Consider the following 23,881-nt stretch of genomic DNA (forward strand, 5'->3'; position numbering starts at 1 on the left):
GACTCCTCCGCTACCAAAAGAGCTACAAGAAGATAGCGGAGGAGTCCGGAGAAGACCCCCGAAGACGGAAGACCCCCGGAGCTGTGCAATAAAATATTTTAACCCTGTGTTGTGTTTTTTTTTGTACTTTTTTTCACAGGTGAATGGGTAGGGGTACATTGTACCCCATACTCATTCACATAGGGTGGGGGGCCGGTATCCGGGGGCCCCCTTCTTAAAGGGGACTCCCGGATTCCGATAAGCCCCCCGCCCGCAGACCCCGACAACCAACGGCCAGGGTTGTCGGGAAGAGGCCCTTGTCCTCATCAACATGGGGACAAGGTGCTTTGGGGTGGGGGGGCCGCGCAGCCCCCCTTCCCCAAGGCACCCCCCATGTTGAGGGCACGCGGCCTGGTACGGCTCAGGAGGAGGAGCGCGCTCGCTCGCCCCCCCTTTCCTGGCCGGCCGGGTAGCGCGCTCTTACAAGGGTCTGTTGTGGACTTTGGGGGAACCCCCACGCCGATTTTTTTCGGCGTTGGGTGTCCCTTTAAGTTCATTCCAGGCGGCGGTGCCCGCTACGTCTCCTTCGCGGGCCCCGCCTACCTGTACACGCGCTCGAAATGGGTGGACTTGCCTCCACCTTATGTGGGCGAGTCCGTTCATTTCAAAAGTTGAGCGAACTGTTTGGCAAACAGTCCGCTGAAACAGTACGCTCGTGTGTGGGCAAGTTCGCTCATGCAAATTTTGAGCGGACTGTTGCGGCAACTGTTTGACGAACAAAGTTTCAGCGAACAGTCCCCGCGTGTGTACGCGGCCTAACTGTTAAAAATAAATAATAATAATAATAATTTCATAAAGAATCTTTATTTCACATTAAAATGTCATTTCCTAATTCTTCCCCATCACCAGGACACATCTAGTGATTATAATACACCATCACATGATACATTATATTAGGATCCATTATAAAAGAGATCCCATAGAATTCTATTGGTGATCCATTCTATGGGGACACATTATATTGGGGACACATTCCAGTTCTAGTAATCATACATTATTATAGTGATATCATTATATTAGTGATAAATCCCATTATTTCTTTCATTAGTAAATCTCAGGATCATTTCTTCATATATTTCCTCTGAGATTTTTTCCATCAATTTTCATCTCTTTCTATTTGTAGATCTATTATTCATTTCTATTTCTTCACACAATAAAATAATCAATAGAATAAACTCATTTTAAATGTACTAATAATAAGAAATGAGACTTTCTACACATTATAATCCTATAGATAGAGATAGATTTGTTCTTAAAGGGCCAGTACACCTCTATCTGTACTTTCCATATTGGGTCCCTCGGTAGCCATTTCCCTACTATGACATCACAGTTCGGACACAGACAATAAGTCATATTACACTCTGTGCTCTCTCTGATCTCCGGCACTCTATACAATTCTTCACCTTCCCATCTCACTATACACAGTGCTCATGTATTGGGAGGAGCCATTCAAATGAATGCCCCACCCCCTTCTATAGGTGACCCAAGAGCCGTACACACCCATTTATACTTTCCTATATTGTTCCTCCATCAAAGTCCTCACTAAGTCCCCAGTTTCCCAGGTATTGAGGGATCATGTGACCTTCTCCCAGCATGCAGTGTTCAGGCCTGAGCAGCCAATCACAGAACTTACATACCATCACATGATGGAGGGGTGATGTCATCAATCCCGTGTAAGCTCCGACATAACCCACCATGTATCTTACATGGGTGAGGACTCAGGGCTCTGACATGGATTGATGGGGGGCTATAAAAGGAGGTAGAAGTGGGCTGGGGGGGCTGTGACAAAGAGACTTATTAATGTAACTTGGAACCCTAAAGTAGCGTGACACATAAAGGGTCCCTAAGTAATATGACATACTTGGGGCCCCCAGGCAGTTATAGGACAAGAAAAAAAGGCCAACATGTGCCCCCCATGAACTGTGAACTACTTCAGCACCATAGATTGCAGGTTCCTCCCATTTCTGTGCCCCCCTTCTGATGAAGCCCCCAAGGTGGCCGTATCTTTTACAAAACCCTTAGCTTGACCCCATCCCCCAGACCTTTCAAAGTATTTGGGGCCCCCAGACAATGTTATATCATCCAGATTCCTGGCAATGTGACCTATTTGTGGGCCTCAGACAATGTCACCTACTATGGGGCCCCAGGCCATGTGACATATGTGGCCCCGGCTTTCCTCAGATACTTTCAGAAAGATAAAGTGACAGATAAAATGACAGATTAGCAGCACTGCTGGGCACTGATAGATGACACTGATAGATGGCACTGATTAGCAGCACTGCTGGGCACTAAGGGGACCAATGCCCCTCTAAAAGAAGCCGGTTAGCAGCTTTCTTCTTTTCTTAACACTGACAGCGTGAGGGGAAATAAGCTGTTGCGGCTCCTGTTTACTTCCGTGATCAGTTGTCATTGGCTGACAGCTGATCACATGGTAAAGGGCTCGTTGTGATTGGCCCTTTACCCAATTTGTGATCAGCCGAGTCCCATCTCTAACCTGTTTTCAAAATATCAACCAAATTGTTCTCTTTGTTCCTCCCAAGACCTCCTGCTCTCTAGTTCCCTTATCACCCCCTCCTATGCTTTCCTCCGCGACTTCTCCAGAGCCTCTCCCATCCTCTGGAACTCAGTACCCCAATCTGTCTGACTATCTCCTACTCTGTTCACTTTCAGACAATCCCTGAAGACTCATCTCTTCAGAGAGGCCTATCCTCCCCCCACCTAATAACTGGACATTTATTTTCTCCATCAGCCCATCCCCCACAGTTATTACCTTTTGTATCTCTTGACCCTCCCTCTTAGATTGTAAGCTCTAATGATCAGGACCCTCTTATTCCTCCTGTATAACACTCTAATTGTAATGTCTGCCACTATATTGTAAAGTTCTGGCGTAAACTGCCGGCCCTGTATTATAATAATAATAATAATAATAATTTCATATAGAAGAATATTTATTTCACAATTTCCTTTCCTAATTCCTCCCCCATCACCAGAACACATCTAGTGATTATAATACAACATCACATGATACATTATATTAGGATCTATTTTAAATGTCATCCCATAGATCAGCTGTCATTGGCTGGGATGAGACTTGTGGGATGCGGGAACCAGTGCGATTCCTGTGCGGGTTCCCTCATCACACCTCAATCACCGGACGGTCACACTGACATCTGAGAACCGCTGCGGGGGGGTCAATGGAAAGTTAATGACACCCCCAGATCACTTCGCAGATCGCAGTGCAAACGCTGAAATGGTGCAGGAATCGGATTGTATAGATGTGACACCCAATGTGATCCGATTCCAGTGAGGACCAAAAAAAGGGTCCGGCACCATTCTGGTGTGAATGTGATTTCAGTCACACAGTTTGTACGGCTGAATTCACATCACACAGACATGACATGTGATCTGCACAGCAATGTGATCCCAGCCTTAGAGAGATTTCCTCTCACTTCCTGTCCTGGTGACACCAATACAAGGAGGGAGAGAAATCTGTACAGGGACACAGACATATAAACATCTGACAGGGGCTCTAATCCTTCCCCTTCCTTATTATACTAAACATATCATTCTTATTTCAGTCTGTGTTCATGTTGGAGAGTGCCCCTCATTTCCTGTCTAGATAAATGTTGTCACCGGGACAGGAAGTGAGGGGAAATCTCTGTAATGGAGCCCCGGATAGAAGAAAAAAACCTGACAGGAGATCTAATCCTGACCCACTCTGCCTAAAAACAGTCTGGGTTCTCTGATCACATTTCTTCTTCCAGTAATAAATCTCTAGATGAAGTCTTCATAGATTTCCTCTCAGATTGTTCCATTTATTTCATCTCTTTGTAGTATAGATTGTATGGAGGGGGAGGGGCAGAGAGGAGAGGTGACCCCATCCTATCCCATCACAGTGACCCCATCCCCCCTCTATGTCTGATCATGGCTGCCCCTCCCCCATACAAAGGGACCCCATGTGGGGGAGGGGCAGAGAGGGGAGGGGATGGCTGATGTCAAATACTGTGACAAAACACGGAAAGTATTATGTCAGATTGTTATGGGAGATATAGATAGATAGATAGATAGATAGATAGATAGATAGATAGATAGATAGATAGATAGATAGATAGATAGATAGATAGATAGATAGATAGATAGATTTCTCACTGACCAATAGGAACATGTTATTGTTACTCCAATAATTGGACAGATATTCTACCCAATCACAGCGATCAGTAAGAAATCTCACATTTATTTATAGTAGAAAAACTTGCAGGAAGCCCCGCCCACTGCTATATACTATTGGATGAATATTAAATGAATTCCCCTCCTTCATCTGACATCACCAGACTGTGGGCGGAGTTCTCACATCTCCCGCCTCCCCCACATATCTTTATACAACCTTCCCATACACCTATCCCAGCATGGAGGGGCTCAGTGAAGGTGGTGGTGAAGGTGTGGAGGTGTCGGATCGGGTCACACAGATCATAAAAGGAGATCCGCCCGGCCTCATAATCCAGATATATCCTGACTCTGTTACTGGAGGGATTGGTGGGTAAGAAGATCTCTTTACTGTCATGTATCACCTTATACTGATCATCAAACCTCTCCAATCCCCAGGACTTCTTATTCCATCCAATCTCTGACTCCCCCCTTCTCCTCTCTATACTGGGGTAACACATCCCGACTCTCCACCAATCTGCCCCCCCGACATCCACTTCCCAGTAATGTCTCCCTGAGGAGAAACTCCGACTGCTCAACACCTGAGTACAATACTGGAATCTCTCTGGTGTTTCTGGGTGATTCTGGTTTCTATCTGAATCGGATGCAGTTTTCCTGTCATCTGATATCTGTAGATATTTATTAGCTGTGTTTCCATCCAGTAATATGTCTGCAGCTCCCTGTATATAGAATACATTTACCTCTGTTATTATATCAGATAAACCTGTGTGTAAGACCCCCGCCACATCCAGACCCCCTCCATCATGGAGGAGCTCCTCATGTCTCTCTCTGTCCTCATTATCTCCATCCTCAGTATCACACAAGTCACCTGTGTCTGATTCCTGTAAGACAGTCAGTGGATCCGTCACGTTACACAGCTCCTCAATGTGACGCAACTTCCTGGACAGCTCCTCCTTCTTTATTTCCAGATCCCGGATGGAGATGGAGATCCGCTCTGCCCTCCCGGAGATGTCCCTCAGGGCTCTCTTCTCCAGGTCTTCCAGACGTCTCCTGAGATCTCTAAACAGGGCAGTGACTCTCTCGGTGTCACCAGCGGCTTCTTCTTCTACTTTCCTCCGGTGTTCCTGCAGACTCTGGACTCTTTCCTCCGTCTCCTCTCTCTTTGTCAGAAGTTTCTGCAGAACATTCCTCAGTGTCTCCTTCTTCTTCTCAGAAGCCTCATCCAGTGACTCCATCTCATGTCCTTTATGTCCTCCAATCACATAACAAGACATACAGACACAGCTACCATCGTTAGTGCAGAAATACTTCAAAACCTCCTTATGGACGGGGCATTTCCTGCTCTCCATGGACAAGGTGGGGTCACATAAGACGTGTTCTGGGGACTTTTTGTGGACTCTCAGGTGTTTATCAAACAGAGAAACCTCACAGTGCAGACAGGATCTAACAGCAGGTACAGGAGAGTCCACACAGTAAGTACAGAAGACCCCGGACTCCTCTTGATGAGTAGACAGGAAAGTCTCTGCTATGTTACGTAGTGTTATGTTCCTGTGCAGTGCAGGCTGATCCGGAAACTTCTCTCTACATTCAGGACAGGAATATCCTCCAGACCCCTCCTGTGTATCCAGCACACCATCAATACAGACCCGGCAGAAGTTGTGACCACATCTCAGGGTTACAGGATCCGTATAAATGTTCAGACAGACGGAACATTGCAACTCAGCTCTCAGATCACCAGACGCCATCGCTGACAGCAGAAGAGAAACTAAACTGAAAGTCTCTGACACCGGAGAGGAATGTGGATGGGGGAGGGGTGACGTCCTCCTACACAGGGTGAGGCTGGATGAATATTATAGGACACGGAGATCAGAGTACAGAAGGGAGGAGATTCGTTTTGCAGTAGTAATGAGAATTATACCTCCCAACATTAGAAGAGAGAAAGACGGAAAGACGGATGTGGAGAAGACATGCGGAGCACTAAGTGCAATGACATGAAAAGTGGAGATGAGTACATCATGATGAAAAGGAAATTGGTTATATAACCATCTGAAGATTTACCCCCCTTCATGGCCAGGCCATTTTTTGCGATACGACAATGCGTTACTTTAACTGACAATTGGGTTGTCATGTAACACTGTACATACATTCAATATATAGCAATTTTCCCACAAAGCTTCTTCTGGTGGTATTTGATCATCACTGCATTTTTAGCGCATTTCTTTTTACTTTTTGTTATAAAACATATCCAATAAAAACATTTTAAAAATCTAATTTCTTCATCAATTAAGTCTAATATGTATTCTGCTACATGTTTTTGGTAAAAAAAAAAAAATCCCAATAAGTGTGTATTGATTGGTTTGCAGAAACACTAAAGTGTCTACAGACTATGGGATAGATGAGGGGTAGGCAACCCCCTGCATGGGTGCCGGTGTCCTGTTGAATAATGTCTCTCATAGAGAAATGCATCCTATGCACTGCGCATGCGCAGCACATCACATCACTTTAGCTGATATCCTGATCAGCTGGTGTGACGTATCGACTGGGCATGCTCAGTTCGTCAGCTGCAGGGAGAGAGAATCTAAATGTAAGATTCTGCCTCACTCTCCGCGCATGCGCGCAACGTTGTAGGGTCCGAAAACGCTTGTTATTAGACGGATTGTGGGGTGATCTTGCAGCTTTAATTTCTGGATGAGGACGGTGGTTGTTTCTGGATGTGGACGGTGATTGTTTCTGGATGTGGACGGTGGTTGTTTCTGGATGTGGATGGTGGTTGTTTCTGGACGTGGACGGTGGTTGTTTCTGGATGTGGACGGTGGTTGTTTCTGGATGTGGACGGTGGTTGTTTCTGGATGTGGACGGTGGTTGTTTCTGGATGAGGACGGTGGTTGTTTCTGGATGTGGACGGTGGTTGTTTCTGGATGTGGACGGTGGTTGTTTCTGGATGAGGACGGTGGTTGTTTCTGGGTGTGGACGGTGGGTGTTTCTGGATGTGGACGGTGGTTGTTTCTGGATGAGGACGGTGGTTGTTTCTGGATGTGGACGGTGGTTGTTTCTGGACGTGGACGGTGGTTGTTTCTGGATGTGGACGGTGGTTGTTTCTGGACGTGGACGGTGGTTGTTTCTGGATGTGGACGGTGGTTGTTTCTGGACGTGGACGGTGGTTGTTTCTGGATGTGGACGGTGGTTGCTTTTGGCTGTATTTGGTCTTTTCTTAGATGGTGGAAGTTGCACATTGTTGTGAATACAGTATATTTATACAACACTGTAAAGGAGCACTCCTATGGGGGGGGCATCTGATTTATGGAGGGGCTCCACTGGGGGACATCTGATTTATGGAGGGGCTCCGCTGGGGGACATCTGATTTATGGAGGGGCTCCGCTGGGGCACAACTGATTTATGGAGGGGCTTCGCTGGGGGAAATCTGATTTATGGAGGGGCTCTGCTGTGGGACATCTGATTTATGGAGGGGCTCCGCTGTTGGACATCTGATTTATGGAGGGGCTCCGCTGGGGGAAATCTGATTTATGCAGGGAATCTGCTGGGGGAGATCTGATTTATGGAGGGGCTCGTCTGGGGGACATCTGAATTATGGAGGGGCTCCACTGAGGACACATCTGATTTATGGAGGAACTCCGCTGGGGGAAATCTGATTTATAGAGGGGGTCTGCTGGGGGACATCTGATTTATGGAGAGGCTCCGTTGATGAACATCTGATTTATGGAGGGGCTCCACTGCTGGACATCTGATTTATGGAGGGCTCCGCTGGGGGACATCTGATTTATGGAGGGGCTCTGCTGGGGACATCTGATTTATGAAGGGGCTCTGCTGGGGGCATCTGATTTATGGAGGGGCTCCACTGCTGGACATCTGATTTATGGAGGGGCTCCGCTGGGGGACATCTGATTTATGGACGGGCTCCGCTGGGGGACATCTGATTTATGGAGGGGCTCCGCTGGGGGACATCTGATTTATGGAGGGGCTCTGCTGGGGGACAACTGATTTATGGAGGGGCTCTGCTGGGGACATCTGATTTATGCAGGGGCTCCGCTGGGGGGATATCTGATTTATGGAGGGGCTCCACTGGGAGACATCTGATTTATGGAGGGGCTCTGCTGGGGCATATCTGATTTGTGGAGGGGCTCCGCTGGTGGACATCAGATTTATGGAGGGGCTCTGCTGGGGGACATCTGATTTATGGAGGGGCTCCTCTGGGGGACATCTGATTTATGGAGGGGCTCTGCTGGGAGACATCTGATTTATGGAGGGGCTCGTCTGGGGGACATCTGATTTATGGAGGGGCTCCACTGGGAGACATCTGATTTATGGAGGGGCTCTGCTGGGGCACATCTGATTTATGGAGGGGCTCCGCTGGTGGACATCAGATTTATGGAGGGGCTCTGCTGGGGGACATCTGATTTATGGAGGGGCTCTGCTGGGAGACATCTGATTTATGGAGGAGCTCCGCTGGGGGAAATCTGATTTATGGAGGGGGTCTGCTGGGGGACATCTGATTTATGGAGGGGCTCCACTGCTGGACATCTGATTTATGGAGGGCTCCGCTGGGGGACATCTGATTTATGGAGGGGTCCGCTGGGGGACATCTGATTTATGGAGGGGCTCTGCTGGGGACATCTGATTTATGAAGGGGCTCTGCTGGGGACATCTGATTTATGGAGAGGCTCCGTTGATGAACATCTCATTTATGGAGGGGCTCCACTGCTGGAAATCTGATTTATGGAGGGCTCCGCTGGGGGACATCTGATTTATGGAGGGGCTCTGCTGGGGACATCTGATTTATGAAGGGGCTCTGCTGGGGACATCTGATTTATGGAGGGGCTCCGCTGCTGGACATCTGATTTATGGAGGGGCTCCGCTGCTGGACATCTGATTTATGGAGGGGCTCCGCTGGGGGACATCTGATTTATGGAGGGGCTCTGCTGGGGGACAACTGATTTATGGAGGGGCTCTGCTGGGGACATCTGATTTATGCAGGGGGAATGCTGGGGTCATCTGATTTATGGAGGGGCTTTGCTGTGGGACATCTGATTTATGGAGAATACAAAACCATTTTTTTCTTCTAGTGGGACTTTAATTAGGCAGTAGTCTCCAAAGTTTGTAACAAAGTATAAATTTTATTGCATAAAGAGGAAAATCACATAAATAACAATAAGAACTTAGGGATGCACAGTGATTATTAGAGGATGCACAAAAAACTACAGTGTTAATATACCAACATATTAGGGATAATATCACCACGAATATCGATCCCAGCTCAATAATGGGACCAATAAACGGCCCGACGCGTTTCAAGGTTGTTAAGAGATCTAACCTCTTCTTCAGGGGCTGGTGATGTATTACATTCCCATCTATAAGCATTATAAGAAGACACAAGTAATGGTAAACAAACGGTACCGTATATACTCGAGTATAAGCCGAGATTTTCAGCCTCTTTTTTGAGGCTGAAAGTGCCCCCTCGGCTTATACTCGAGTCGCCGCTGTCTGACTGCTCGATCAGCGTATCGAGCAGACAGACGGCGGACATTAATTTTCAAAAGCTGCGCCTCCTTCTCCGCCTCCGCCTGTGATAGGCGGAACACTGAATTTCCCAGCAGTCAGTGTTCCGCCTATCACGGACATCCGCTCATTCTCATACTACGGACGACGATGAGAGGATGTCTGTGATAGGCGGAACACAGGCTGCTGGGAAATTGAGTGTTCCGCCTATCACAGGCGGAGGCGGAATTTTGAATTGTAGAATGGCCGCCGAGAAGAGCGGCGATCCATCGGCACGGGACGGAGGAGGCACGGCACGGGACGGAGGAGACACGGGACGGAGGAGGCACGGGACGGAGGAGGCACGGCACGGGACGGAGGAGGCTCGGGACGACGGCGGCTCGGGACGGAGGCTTGGGACACAGGTAGGCTGGACACACACACAAGGCTGCACGGACACACACACACACACACACACACACACACACACACACACACACACACACACACACACACACACACGGATGGATGGATGGATGGATACACACACACACACACACACAGGGATGGATGGATGGATGGATGGATGGATACACACACACACACACACAGGGATGGATGGATGGATACACACACACACACACACACACACACACACACACAGGGATGGATGGATGGATGGATACACACACAGGGATGGATGGATGGATGGACACACACACAGGGATGGATGGACGGACACACACACAGGGATGGACGGACACACAGGGATGGACAGCCATGTCTCACCCTCGGCTTATACACGAGTCAATAAGTTTTCCAGTTTTTTGGGGGTAAATTGGGGGCCTCGGCTTATACTCGGGTCGGCCTATACTCGAGTATATACGGTATTTGCAAATAGTTGATCTTTTTCAAACAATATTTGAATAAAGACATGATCAAAAAATTGTATGGTATATTCTAACCATGTAATGCTGTACATCGCTGTTCAGAGGGCATCCAACATATTAGAAAGGTGTAATGGAGAAATGTCTGTCAGCTGGCATCAGATCTGTAACCCGATGAGAAGGACCCGGGGGGTACAAGTGGATTCGGCACTCGAGCTGCACACAAGGGGCGGATTCCACCCAAGAATGGTAATGTAGCCAAGTAGCTCTATGATCAAAAACAAAAAGATCAAACAACCAATCAGCGACATGGGATTCTCTTCAATTAGCTGAGTGTGAAACACTGAGCCAATGAGAGGAGTTTAAATATGTACATCACTCCTATAGACAGGCAAAATCTCAATCATAAAGAAAAATCTCTCAAGTTGCTCAATGAGTATGATGTCCCTACTTAGGGTGTCCCTAATATCAACGCAAAATAACTGAAATTGAAAAGGAATTGGAACCAATATATAGGCAATTGACTTCTTTTAACCACTTTCAGACCGCATCATTTTGCTGGTAAATGACCAGAGGTCTTTTTACAATATCGCATTGCGCTGCTTTAACTGGTAATTGCGCAGTCATGCAATGTTGTACCCAAACAAAATTTGCATCCTTTTCTTCCCACAAATAGAGCTTTCTTTTAAAGGTATTTGACTGACTCTGCGATTTTTATTTTCTACTTTTTGTTATTAGAAAAATCCAATAAACTCATTTTTAGTCATACATTTAGGCCAAAATGTATTCAGCCACATGTCTTTGGTAAAAAAAAAAGTCAATAATTGTATATTTATTGGTTTGCGCAAAAGTTGTCACATCTACAAACTAAGGTACGTTTTCTGGAATTTACGCAGCTTTTAGTTTATGACTGCCTATCTCATTTCTTGAGGTGCTAAAATGGCAGGGCAGTACAAAACCCCCAAATGACCCCATTTTGGAAAGTAGACACCCTAAGGAAATTGATAAGAGACATGTTGAGCCCATTGAATATTTTTTTTTTGCCTCAAGCGATTGAATAATGACAAAAAAATATATATATATATATATTTTTTTTACACAAAGTTGTCACTAAATGATATATTGCTCACACATGCCATGGTTATATGTGGAATTGCACCCCAAAATACATTCTGCTGCTTCTCCTGAGTACGGGGATACCACATGTGGTCGACTTTTTGGAACCCTAGCTGCGTACGGGCCCCGAAAGCCAAGCACCACCTTCAGGATTTCTAATGGCATACATTTGTAATTTTCACTCCTCACTGCCTATCCAAAACTATCACAGTTTTGAAGGCCATAAAATGCCAAGATGGCACACCCCCCCCCCAAATGACCCCATTTTAGAAAGTAGACACCCCAAGCTATTTGCTGAGAGGCATGTTGAGTCCATGGAATATTTTATATTTTGCCACAAGTTGCGGGAATATTACAAACTTTTTTTTTCTTTTTTTTTTTTTTTCACAAAGTTGTCACTAAATGATATATTGCTCACACATGCTATGGGCATATGTGAAATGACACCCCAAAATAAATTCTGCTGCTTTTCCTGAGTATGGAGATACCACATGTGTGGGATTTTTTGGGAGCCTAGCTGCGTACGGGGCCCCGAAAGCCAAGCACTGCCTTCAGGCTTTCTAAGGTCGTATGCAGGGTCTCCACGAGGACGACGGAGTTCATTGTCTGCAGTTATGTGTTTAGTGTTTTGTAAGTGACAGTGACCGATCGATACTGCACTTGGGTGGGCTGGGCTTGGCGGAGGGGCTAAACGCAGGAGCTAGCAGGTATCTGGGCTGATCCCGCTAACAATGTGTTTTTGGGAAACCTAAACTGCTGGCGACGCTAATATAGATTTGATCTGATCAGATATTGATCTGTTCAGATACTATATTACTAAGGGAGGTTTATGCTTTGCGCGTGGTTGTTAGCGGTACTGGCACTAACCTGACGCTGCCTGGGGCGACGCAGACCCTATCTGACCCTCAAACTTATATCACCCGCCGGGTGATCAGGAGGTTAAACCTTTATTAGGCAATCAATGGCGGGTGCCCTGAAACTATAAAAAAATAACCAACCAATCAGCGTCACCTGTAACAGTTATATGGTGATCACTGGTGAAAGGGTTAACTAGGGGGCAATCAGGGGGCTTTATGCGGTAGTATATGGGGGTCCCTGACGCTATAAAAAGCTGCGGCGAACCTAAATACCTACCTGCCTAACTAGCGTCACCTGTGACACTAATACAGCGATCAGAAAAACGATCGCTTATTAGTAACACTGGCGACGGGGGGTGATCATGGGGTTAAACTTTTATTGGAGGGTTAGGGGGTACCCTAGACCTAAAGGGGGCTAACCCTAACTGCCCTAACAGTTATTGCAGTCACAAATGACACCAATGCGATAATAAAAAAAAAAATGCAATTGGTGTCACTGTGACTGGGGGTGCAGGGGTGATTGGGGGGTGATCGGGGGTGAAGGGGGGTGAAAGTGTGCCTGGCATGTTCTACTGTTAGTGTAGTGTGTTGGTGCAACTCACTGATCATCTCTCCTCAGTCCCGGAACGAAAAAGACCGACACGAGGAGAGATTACATCACTTCCTCTGCCTGTGTTTACAATACAGGAGAGGAAGTGATATAGGGGAAGCATTTCATTCGTCAGGAGCGATCGCAAGGGGGTGGCCATGAATGAATGGCCGCCCCCTCATCCCCCCTCATCACTCCTTCATGGAATCTGACCGCCGCTGGCAGCGGGGGGGGCAATTGGGCCCCCCACCCGCGGGAAGGCATGGACGTACCTGTACGCCAATATGCCTGCCCGTGCCATTCTGCCGTCGTACATCGGCGTGCAGCGGTCGGCAAGTGGTTAAGGACCATGTCCTATATGAGAAATATGATAAGGAACTTAATGAATCATTGGAACACTTTAATAAAGAAATTCTAATTAAAAAAAGAAAAGAAGTTCTGTAGGGACAAGGCTGCCTTTCAGGAATCACGGGCTTACAATTGGAGAAATCATAATATTATAAAAACCAGAAACCAAGGACATCATCATAAGAATGCTAAAAATGACAACTTGTTATCTGGAGCGTCCTCTCTATGGTCCCTCTTGTCAAGAGGGTCGATTAGACAGAAGCCCTTGCAGAAATCAATTAGAAAGTCCCAGGGTGGGGGTTCACAGGAAAAAATCCCTAAAAAAACGGATTACCAATCCGTCCATTCAGGCTGGCTTTGCCAGCCCAGGCCTGGGGGTAGCAAGACAGGGGGTATAGTTCCCTCACATGTGACGACAAACGATGTCCCATTGGGGAATGAAGCGTTTGCCTCGGCTCCCGTTGTGGACAATTTTTTTGTGAAACCGATCGAAAATGCGACCTTATGAGAGGTATGAATCCTGATGGAGCATTCCCTCCTAATAAGGAGACTATCAATTTAAATGTGGTAAATCTATCATCATACGAACTTAATGAAGTTGAATTATCAGTTTTAAGCAGAGGGCTAAGTTTCTGTCCCAATCAGGACATAGACAGATTTGAAGCCACAAAAGATATACAGTTGTTTGCAGGCAAATTGATTGTAAAACAACTCTATTCTAGAGATATACCTAAACAATCTAGTTTTAAACCACAAGAACTTGCGGCCTTGGACAATCTAATATCTCTCTTGGATGAGAATGAACAGCCCGATTTAATTGACCAGATTGATCTGGAACAATTATTGGGTCGGTTCGATCAATCAGATCTACCAAGCTTCTCTACTAAACCTTTTAAGAAAAAACCTGACAAGTTTCCAGCTTTGAACATCAATCCCAATGTCCTGGCCTTTGTCAGATTATATATCACAGAAGGTGAAAAAAGAGGAAAACTGACAATAACAATACACTAATCACCTTGTGGCGCTAAAGAAAACACTGCTGAATAACAGTGTGCTGCTGTGTTCAAAATGAACCACGTGAAAATAATAAACGCATGTGCATAAATACAGTACAATACACGTTGAAGTAAATTGTGATTACATATCCAAAAATAATTGTACTGAACAATCACATATAGATAATGCAATATAAAGAATCACATATAAGTGGTGCAATATAAAAATTAAATATATGACAGAAAATAAATACGTAGAAAAAAATAAATATAAATAATATTCTTCTACTAGTGATCTAATATCGATGAGAGCAATAGTGATCAAAGTCCCAAACAAAAAATTAATATTTATTATTATCGTGAACACACAAGTGAAGGACTGGATATTATTATTTGGCGCTGCTTTCTGGTTGTCTGCTGTCAGGTACCACACAGCTACCATATATAGAGACGGTGCTTTTGATGTTGGCCTGCTTCCAGAGTGCTCACCAATGCCTATGAGGGAAGGATCTCCTGGTGGATAAGTGGAATGTCTATTTTAAGTGCCTACTTTTAATTTGATCCATGTGAGTGTGATTTTAATTGATTTTTTTGAGATTAAAAACAGTTTTGCAATTTTGCACTATGAGAAGTCTCTTTTGTCTCCCCGAGGTAATTCTGAGGTATTAAATCATTACCCTCTGCTGTGAAGTCTGTTACAAGAGTTGGCTGGAGAAATATTAATCATCTTTATTTACTAAAAGCGTTTTTTGGCGGGCACGAGAGTGCTGGGCGATACGGCTGGTGAGGGTTCTAAACAAGGGGGGGCACGAACACCTAAGGGTGCGGTGGAGGTTTTTTCGTTTTATGGACACTTTGCTGTAGAACTTTCACTGGAAAAGGAACTTTTTTGTTTGGGACTTTGATCACTATTGCTCTCATCGATATTAGATCACTAGTAGAAGAATATTATTTATATTTATTTTTTCTACGTATTTATTTTCTGTCATATATTTAATTTTTATATTGCACCACTTATATGTGATTCTTTATATTGCATTATCTATATGTGATTGTTCAGTACAGTTATTTTTGGATATGTAATCACAATTTACTTCAACGTGTATTGTACTGTATTTATGCACATGCGTTTATTATTTTCACGTGGTTCATTTTGAACACAGCAGCACACTGTTATTCAGCAGTGTTTTCTTTAGCGCCACAAGGTGATTAGTGTATTGTTATTGTCAGTTTTCCTCTTTTTTCACCTTCTGTGATATATAGTTAAACATTTAAGTGGCAGCTGGGGGGAAGGGTGTTTGAGCGCTGTGATGATATACTAGAGGGGAGGCCATTAATAGTGTATCTTGAGTTTTTCTTTGTCAGATTAACTTGTAACGAAGTCCGTAAAATTTCTATCGCATCCAAGGAACAATCGAATTTAAATCCTAGTGAACGTGAGGCCTTGAAATCTCTAGCCACTAATCCCTCGATCACTATTAAATCTTCAGACAATGGAGGGAACATTGTCCTAATGGACAATGGTCAATATGAGGCAGTGTGTCGTAACATATTGTCTAATAGACAGTGGTACTGCAAGATCGCCTCAACCAAGATCGATAAATTCAATCGTAAATTCTATAAACTCATAGACGAGTCATACGCAGCAAATATACTCACACAATCTGAATATGACTGTTAGGACTGCTTTACCACGCATTCCTACTTTCTACACGTTGCCCAAGCTACACAAGGACCTACTTCACCCCACTGGCAGACCAATTATCTCGGGCAATGGGTCATTGACAGAGAAACTCAGTAAATTTGTCGATGGCCACTTGCGACCATTTGTATTTAAATTATCCAGCCATACTCGGGATACTTTATATCTTTTACAGATGTTGGAGGATATTTATATTCCTCCAGGGTCATTATTGGTAGCCTTGGATGTTGAAGTCCTCTACAGTTCGATTCCGAATGATAGAGGGCTTTCATGTATTCGACACTACGCGAATTGTAAGATGATTGGTGTTATAAACAGTGGCGGCCCGCCCATAGGGGGCACCCGGGCGCCGCCCCCCCCCAGGTGTAAAAAAAAAAGTTAAAAAAAAAGTTTAAAAAAAAAAACGGGCCCTTTAAGACATTTAAAAAAAAAAAAAATGTCATTTAACAATTTAACATAGTGTACTGTGGCGCCGGTCACAGTGCACTATGAGAAGCGCCACCTCAATGCAATCACAAGATTGCATCCATGGCGCTTCTTTTGCGGGTTAAAAACTGCAACCGCACTGCAGAACGCCGACTAGCTTCCGCCTGTAAAATCACTGTGATTCTACGGGCGGGAGCATTGTTAATCTTAGACAGGCAGGTCACTTCCGGCTTCCGGCTGCTTCACGAAACCCGGAAGTGACGTCGGCAGCTCCGTTCCTCAGCCTGAGCGGAGCTGCAAGACAGTGAGGCAGGAGGTGAGTCACCCTCACCGCATAAAGGCTTTCTAGTTTCTACTTTGTCATTCATTCATGCATTTAGCTGAATGAATGGAAAAAAAGCTTTCACAGCCAGAAAGCTTTCCCCAGGCCAGGCGACTTTTGCCGTGGCCAATCAGAGAATGAGCTCTGAAGGGGGAACTCCACGCCAAATAAAAATTTGACGTGGGTTCCCCCTCTGAGAGCATACCAGGCCCTTAGGTCTGGTATGGATTCCAAGGGGAACCCCCTACGCCGAAAAAACGGCGTGGGGGTCCCCCCCAGAACCACACCAGACCCTTATCCGAGCACGCTACCCGGCCGGCCAGGAAAGGGGGTGGGGACGAGCGGGCGCCCCCCCCTCCTGAGCCGTACCAGGCCGCGTGCCCTCAACATGGGGGGGTGTCTTGGGGGAGGGGGGCGGGCGGCCCCCACCCCAAAGCACCTTGTCCCCATGTTGATGAGGACAAGGGCCTCTTCCCGACAACCCTGGCCGTTGGTTGTCGGGGTCTGCGGGCGGGGGGCTTATCGGAATCCGGGAGCCCCCTTTAATAAGGGGGCCCCGGATATCGGCCCCCCACCCTATGTGAATGAGTATGGGGTACAATGTACCCCTACCCATTCACCTGTGAAAAAAAGTACAAAAAAAAACACAACACAGGGTTAAAATATTTTATTGCACAGCTCCGGGGGTCTTCCGTCTTCGTGGGTCTTCTCGCCCGACTCCTCCGCTATCTTCTTGTAGCTCTTTTGCTAGCGGAGGAGCCCGTCTTTCTTCCTCGCCGCCGGCCTCTTCTTCCGACTTCGGGGGTCTTGTCCCCCCTCTTCGGTTCTTCTGCCGGGCCACCGCGCCTTCTTATAGCTCTTTTACAGGCGGTGGCCCGGTCTTCTGTTGCCGCCGCCGCCCATTCTTCTTCATCTTCTTCTTCTCCTTCTTCTCCAGGAGATGTTGGAGAAGAAGGAGAAGTGGACATTGTCTCAAATCCTTCTAATAAGAATATCACCAATATATACATTGTATAAGTGCCTACAAATTGCTCGGTTAAATATAAGAGAAGACGTTACATTTATTATGTTTTTATTATCTTGTTATTGTGTTATACTATATTCACGGTATACTTTGTACCCTTTCTGACAAAATTCAATAAAAACTTATTGGAATAAAAAAAAAAAATACTGGGAAGGGGGATATAGATGGGGGCAAAGATTTTTTTGGTGGGAGAGAATTTGTGATGGGAGGGGGATTTGTGGGAGAGTCAGAGGAAATCATTTATGATTGGAGGGGGGATTGGGGAAAGAGGGGATTGATGTTTTAAGGAGGGATTTGGTTTGGGAAGAAGATTTGTGCTGAGAGGGGAATATTAGATGGAAAATATTGATGATGAGGAATATTCATGTCTGTCAGACTCTTGCTGATGGCCCAACAATTAAAGTATAACTTCTGAGTACCGGGAGACTCGGGTTTTATTGATGTCCCTGTATTCTCTCCCATTGGTTTGTCTACAAACACTGGTTGTTGTGTCACATTTCCCCCCCCCCCCCACATTGCTAGTAACACCTCTGGATCCAGAGCATACAATGAGGCAAATGTAAGGAGCCGCACTTCTCCGGTGTCACCTGCTGGGGGCGCTCTGCTCAGGGCTTGTTACCATTCACTCTTCACCAGAGGAAGTCTCACTGAAGCTCCAACTCCCCTCATTCTCCCCCTGCATTGCTTGTTTGCTGTGTATTGATTTGTCGCATTCCTCTCAGTATCTCGTTGATCTTTCAGGGTGTGTCTGTCCTGTATGACCGGTTCTCCGTATCCTGAAGGCTTCTCACTTCTTTTTTCTGCAGGTACTTTTCTAAGTTTCTATGGAACAGGCAGCAGTGTGCTCTCCTCTAAGGCAGGCCACCGATTATACAATTTTCTTTCCTTCAACCACAAGTTAGAAGAAATTCCCCAACAGAACAGTCCGTGTTATTGGTGGAATCCCTTCTGCTGCTCTAATGTATCATCACAGTGTACAGAAACAGGGCTGGTGCAAGGATTTTTGACACCCTAGGCGAAACTCAATTTTGCCGCCCCTCCCCTTGGCTCCACCCCCTTTGCCTTGCCCATGTATACACCACCTTTATATAGATTGCTAACATTTTGGGGGTGGAGTCAGTCACTGGCCCGACGCATGATATGCATGCAGCATATGTAGGAGCCTGGAGGTGGTGGTGGGGGGACACTGGCGTGACGCCCCTGACTGATGTGCGCTCTAGGCTGGTGCCTACCTTGTCCATAGGTAGCGCTGGCCCTGTACAGGGAAAATTTACACAGATAATCAAGGCACTGATGATCAGTGCAGGCCCATAAGTGCTGTCTATCAGTGCTGCCCATCATTGCCCATTAGAGCTGTCTATCAGTGCTGCCCATCAGTGCCCATGGGCACTGAGTGCCACCTATAAGTCTCCATCAGTGCCACTAATCAGTGCATCCTATCAGTTCCCATCAGTATAGCCTCATCAATGCCATTCAGTGGGGAACACAAGGATGGTGGGAACCCCACATAATGGGAATAGCAGGTGTACAGACCCGGGAACTCAGCACAGGGATGGTGGGAACCCCACATAATGGGCACAGCGGGTGTACAGACCCGGGAACTCAGCACAGGGATGGTGGGAACCCCTCATAATGGGCACAACAGGTGTACAGACCCGGGAACTCAGCACAGGGATGGTGGGAACCCCTCATAATGGGCACAGCGGGTGTACAGACCCGGGAGCTCAGCACAGGGATGGTGGGAACCCCTCATAATGGGCACAGTGGGTGTACAGACCCGGGAACTCAGTACAGGGATGGTGGGAACCCCACATAATGGGCACAACGGGTGTACAGACCCGGGAACTCAGCACAGGGATGGTGGGAACCCCACATAATGGGCACAGCGGGTGTACAGACCCGGGAACTCAGTACAGGGATGGTGGGAACCCCACATAATGGGCACAGCGGGTGTACAGACCCGGGAACTCAGCACAGGGATGGTGGGAAACTGCCATTCCTCTCCTTGACAGCGAAGTGAGAGGTTGTGAGTCCCTTTGCTCCTGTGCTTCCAGAGACCAGGGGCTAGAGTTACTCCTCTGCCCCAGGAAGGATGCTGGATCCTGGGGAGGACCCTGGCGGGGGCCCCCTGGATAGGCCTCAACCTGTGGAAGATTCTGGGCCTGGCCCAAGGAAAGATGAATCTCTGTCTGCCTTTAGACGGAGGATTGTGGAAACGCTGAAGCGGATTGAGAAGGAAGAGGAGAAGTTGGGAGCTTTGAAAGCTGAATTTAAAAAGAAAAAGCAGATTTGTGCCAAAGTCTTCAGTAAGAAGAGACCGGCTCTGAGGCCTGAATTGAAGGACCTGGAACAAGCTCTGCGGAAGCAGAAAGAATTGGTGAGTTCTCTGAAGGAGAATAGTGGAGCTTTTAAAGAAAAATATAAAAATGAGGAGCGATTTAATCAAATGAGGAAAGGAGCTTCTTCCTGCATGGAGAGCGAGGAGATGCAAGCAGAGAGTGAGAAAGTGGGCCCGGAGGATGAGCCCAGCTCTTCAACACCTCAGACACCTGCTGAGCCCTCAATGGCGGAGGCCTCTGTCCCCTTCCCTCCCCAGCAATGTGGAACATCTGAGCAGGAGGATGAAGGTTCTGACATGCTGGATCTGATCAATAAACTGGAGGCCAGTCCAGATTCAGCTCCCCAGGATGGTGAGGAGAAGATGGACACCGTTCCCAGCCCTGTGGAAAGACCTGTGGAGAGAGCAGGTGCAGGTACAGTGTGTGTGCAGGATGGTGGGAACTTTAATAGCAATGGGCTTGCTGAGGGTTGTAGTGCTACAGACAGTCACCCCAGACCCATAGACAATGTACTGCAAGCAATAAATAACTGTCAGCTTCAGTCTGAAGAGAAGTCCATGGACAATACAGTGACTTTGCCTGGACCAGGCACAGCGGCTGTTCCTGTGAATGGTGGAGGAGATGCTGGGTGTAGTAGTACTACAGCTCTCCAGGAGTCTGCAGCAGCCAAGACTGTGATGGCTCCCAGGATTGAAGCAGAGTGTTCGGGGGAGGGGGTGGGTCCTGCTAATTAGAAGACTGCTATCCCAGCTGATTCAGACTCTCTGCCAGCAGGTCTGAATGTATCTGAGGACAAGACTGAAAATGCTGGAAGAAAAACTTATGCTGGTGTTGCTGCCACAGGATCTGGGAAGGGGGAACAAGCAGGGAAGGAGCATGGGGACGTTCTATCTTCCTCCCTGTTTAAAAGGAGGAATGTTGTACAATTGAAATGGGAAGGTGATGGAAACCCCCCACATAGGAGGACAGTGGTGGATAAAATCCTGCAGATGGGGTTTAGACCTGCAGATATCTTCGCCCTGATCAGTCCGGCAGGTTCCTATGAATATGATTTGTCCTTTATCCGTTCCGAGTCTCTGGACATATTTTGGGAGAAGTTTGAACACGTGTGTAGGGGCCTGCCGGACTGGAAAGGGCTCATCCCCAAACTTATTTCCCGCCAGCCCCTCATTAAGATGGGGACAATACTTGTGCGCAATGAATCTATACCCCAAGGGGATCTGACTGTATGGTTGAGGAGGTATGGGGACGTCCTGAGCCCCCTGAGAAAGATTTTGGACGATCGGGGAATATGGACAGGGGGATGGTCTGTGCAGCTGAAATTAAAGGTTATTGACAATGTTGTCCAACATCTGCCATCCTCAGCTTTCCTGGGGAGGGACAGGCTGACCATCTTCTACCCGGGCCAGCCAAAGCTCTGCAATAAATGTGGAGATAAAGGGCATCTTGCATCCTCCTGTCCAGTAATGAAGTGCTCTCTGTGTCAGGGTATAGGGCATTTGGCAAAGGATTGTAATATTATAAGCTGTAATCTGTGCAATGCAGTGGGACATCCTTATAGTCAGTGTCCTGAGGCAATGCACAACAAGCCTGAGCTCATGAGGGAGTTTTTCCGTCTGGACATGGAGGATGCACAGAGCTCATCAGCTGGAGGGCCTGTGATTCCATCTGAGTCTGTGCCAATACCCAATGTGTCTCCCCAGTCTGTGCCCATACCCAATGTGTCTCCCCAGTCTGTGCCCATACCCAATGGGTCTGTGTCTCCCCAGTCTGTGCCCATACCCAATGGGTCTGTGTCTCCCCAGTCTGTGCCCATACCCAATGGGTCTGTGTCTCCCCAGTCTGTGCCCATACCCAATGTGTCTGTGTCTCCCCAGTCTGTGCCCATACCCAATGTGTCTGTGTCTCCCCAGTCTGTGCCAATACCCAATGTGTCTGTGTCTCCCCAGTTTGTGCCCATACCCAATGGGTCTGTGTCTCCCCAGGCTGTGCCCATACCCAATGTGTCTAAGTCCTCCCAGTCTGTGCGTGTACCTAGTGTGCCTGTGTCCTCCCAGCCTGTATGTAAAGTTTCAGTTGCCAAGAATGTGTCCAATCCTTCTGTGTCTTCTAAAATTGCAGAGGCAGCAAGAGGTGCTGAGGCTGGTGCATCAGGTGTGGTGCCAGTCCCCCTCCCCCGACGCTGCAGGGTTTCTATTGCAGATCGTGGGGTGCAGAGGAGTGGGGAAAATAGTGGGGAGGCTGGCCTGGTGGTAGATAAGGGAAGGGAGAGTGGGGGGGAGGGGGTTGAAGGGGAGGATAGGTGTGGGGAGGCTGGTTGTGGTTTATCCAAAGATGATATGGAGTGGTTGGAGGATAGGAGGAGGAGAGGCAAAATAAGGAAAAAAAGGGGTTCAGTTCCCTTCAATCCTGAAGTTTTGCCTTTGAAAAATAAGTTTAAGGTCCTGTCGGACGGTGATGATGATGATTGGGACTCGTTCAGTTCAGCGTCCTCCATGGATGATGAGTGCCAGGGTGCAACAAAGCGTGCTGGTTCTCCAGGCAGAGGGAGTAGTCAGGCTAAGAAACGTCTGCCTCAATTACCCTAATGGCAGTTCCCACTCCGTTAAAAGTGGCAACCATTAATGTTGCCAGCTTAAGATCAGTAAGCGCTCGTCATATGGCCTTATTTTTGCTCAGCGAGTTTGATGCTGACATTTTGTTTTTACAAGAGACCCATCTGAGTAGTCTGGCCGATATACATCTGGCAAAGAAGGAGTGGAGACGTGGTCCCTCATTTTGGTCTCTTGCGGCCGAGCCTTACAGCGGGGTTGCAGTCCTTTTTTTCTGGTATGGTAACGTGCCGGCGGGTAATTGAGGTAGAGATTGGGAGATGCATGGTCTTGGACGTCTCTGTAAGGGGGCAGGACTTGCGCCTGATTAACATCTATGGTCCCCAGACGAAGTGGGACAGGAAATGCCTCTTTACAAAGATTAAGCCTTTTCTTTTTACGGCCCAGCAGGTTATCTTTGGAGGTGATTTCAACACCATTACTAGGTCTAAAGACAGGAGAGGTTTCAGAGATAAGCTGGGCTATGACACCCTTTTTCTCAATGCGATAGTTAGGGAAGCAGGTCTGGTGGATGCGCACATTAAGCGTTGCCCAGACAGCACGGGGTTCACTTTTCAGAGAGGTAGTAGTCAGAGTAGGATAGCTAGGTTTTTTTTAAAGGGAGACTCTGCTTTTTCGGCACCTGTGTGTCGGGCAGTGGAGGTTTCTGATCACTGTATTCTGTCTGTGACTCTGAATGCCTCAGACATGCCACCTAGGGGGAGGGGTATCTGGAGATTGAATTCGGCCCTCCTGGAAGACGAGAGAGTAAGACAATCCTTTGAGGACTTTTTTCAAGCACAGGTAACGATCCTAGACTTTTGCAACAGCAAGTCAGAATGGTGGGAGCTTGTAAAACAGCGGACTGTTAGGCTTTTCAAGGCCATAGGAAGAAAGAAGCAGCAAGATAAGTATATCACCTACCAGCGTTTGCGGAGGAAACTTGACCGCCTTGTTTCGAATGGAGGAGATTGTGGGGCGATCTCTGA

General features: G+C 47.1%; 1 protein-coding gene and 1 long non-coding RNA gene across 2 annotated transcripts in view; both read right to left on the reverse strand.

Annotated features, from left to right (window-relative positions):
• Nucleotides 1–824: 824 nt before the first annotated feature.
• Nucleotides 825–6,146, reverse strand: LOC143962065 (E3 ubiquitin/ISG15 ligase TRIM25-like). The gene has a single exon (XM_077471401.1). It carries the CDS (start codon nt 5,946–5,948, stop codon nt 4,335–4,337), a length of 1,614 nt encoding a protein of 537 aa, XP_077327527.1. The 5' UTR covers nt 5,949–6,146; the 3' UTR covers nt 825–4,334.
• Nucleotides 825–23,881, reverse strand: part of LOC143962066 (uncharacterized) — a 95,164-nt gene continuing 72,107 nt past the window's right edge. The window contains exon 2 of the long non-coding RNA XR_013270617.1: nt 825–2,533. This is a non-coding gene — a long non-coding RNA (uncharacterized LOC143962066). The remainder of the gene's footprint in view (nt 2,534–23,881) is intronic.

This window comes from Lithobates pipiens, unplaced genomic scaffold (assembly GCF_037356315.1).
Source record: "Lithobates pipiens isolate NorthernLeopardFrog02 unplaced genomic scaffold, aLitPip1_a1.2 Scaffold_8, whole genome shotgun sequence".
Taxonomy (NCBI): Eukaryota; Metazoa; Chordata; class Amphibia; order Anura; family Ranidae; genus Lithobates; species Lithobates pipiens.

Coding starts and splice junctions, on each gene's coding strand:
- LOC143962065 (XM_077471401.1), bottom strand. CDS start 5,948: ATGGCGTCTGGTGATCTGAGAGCTGAGTTGCAATGTTCCGTCTGTCTG.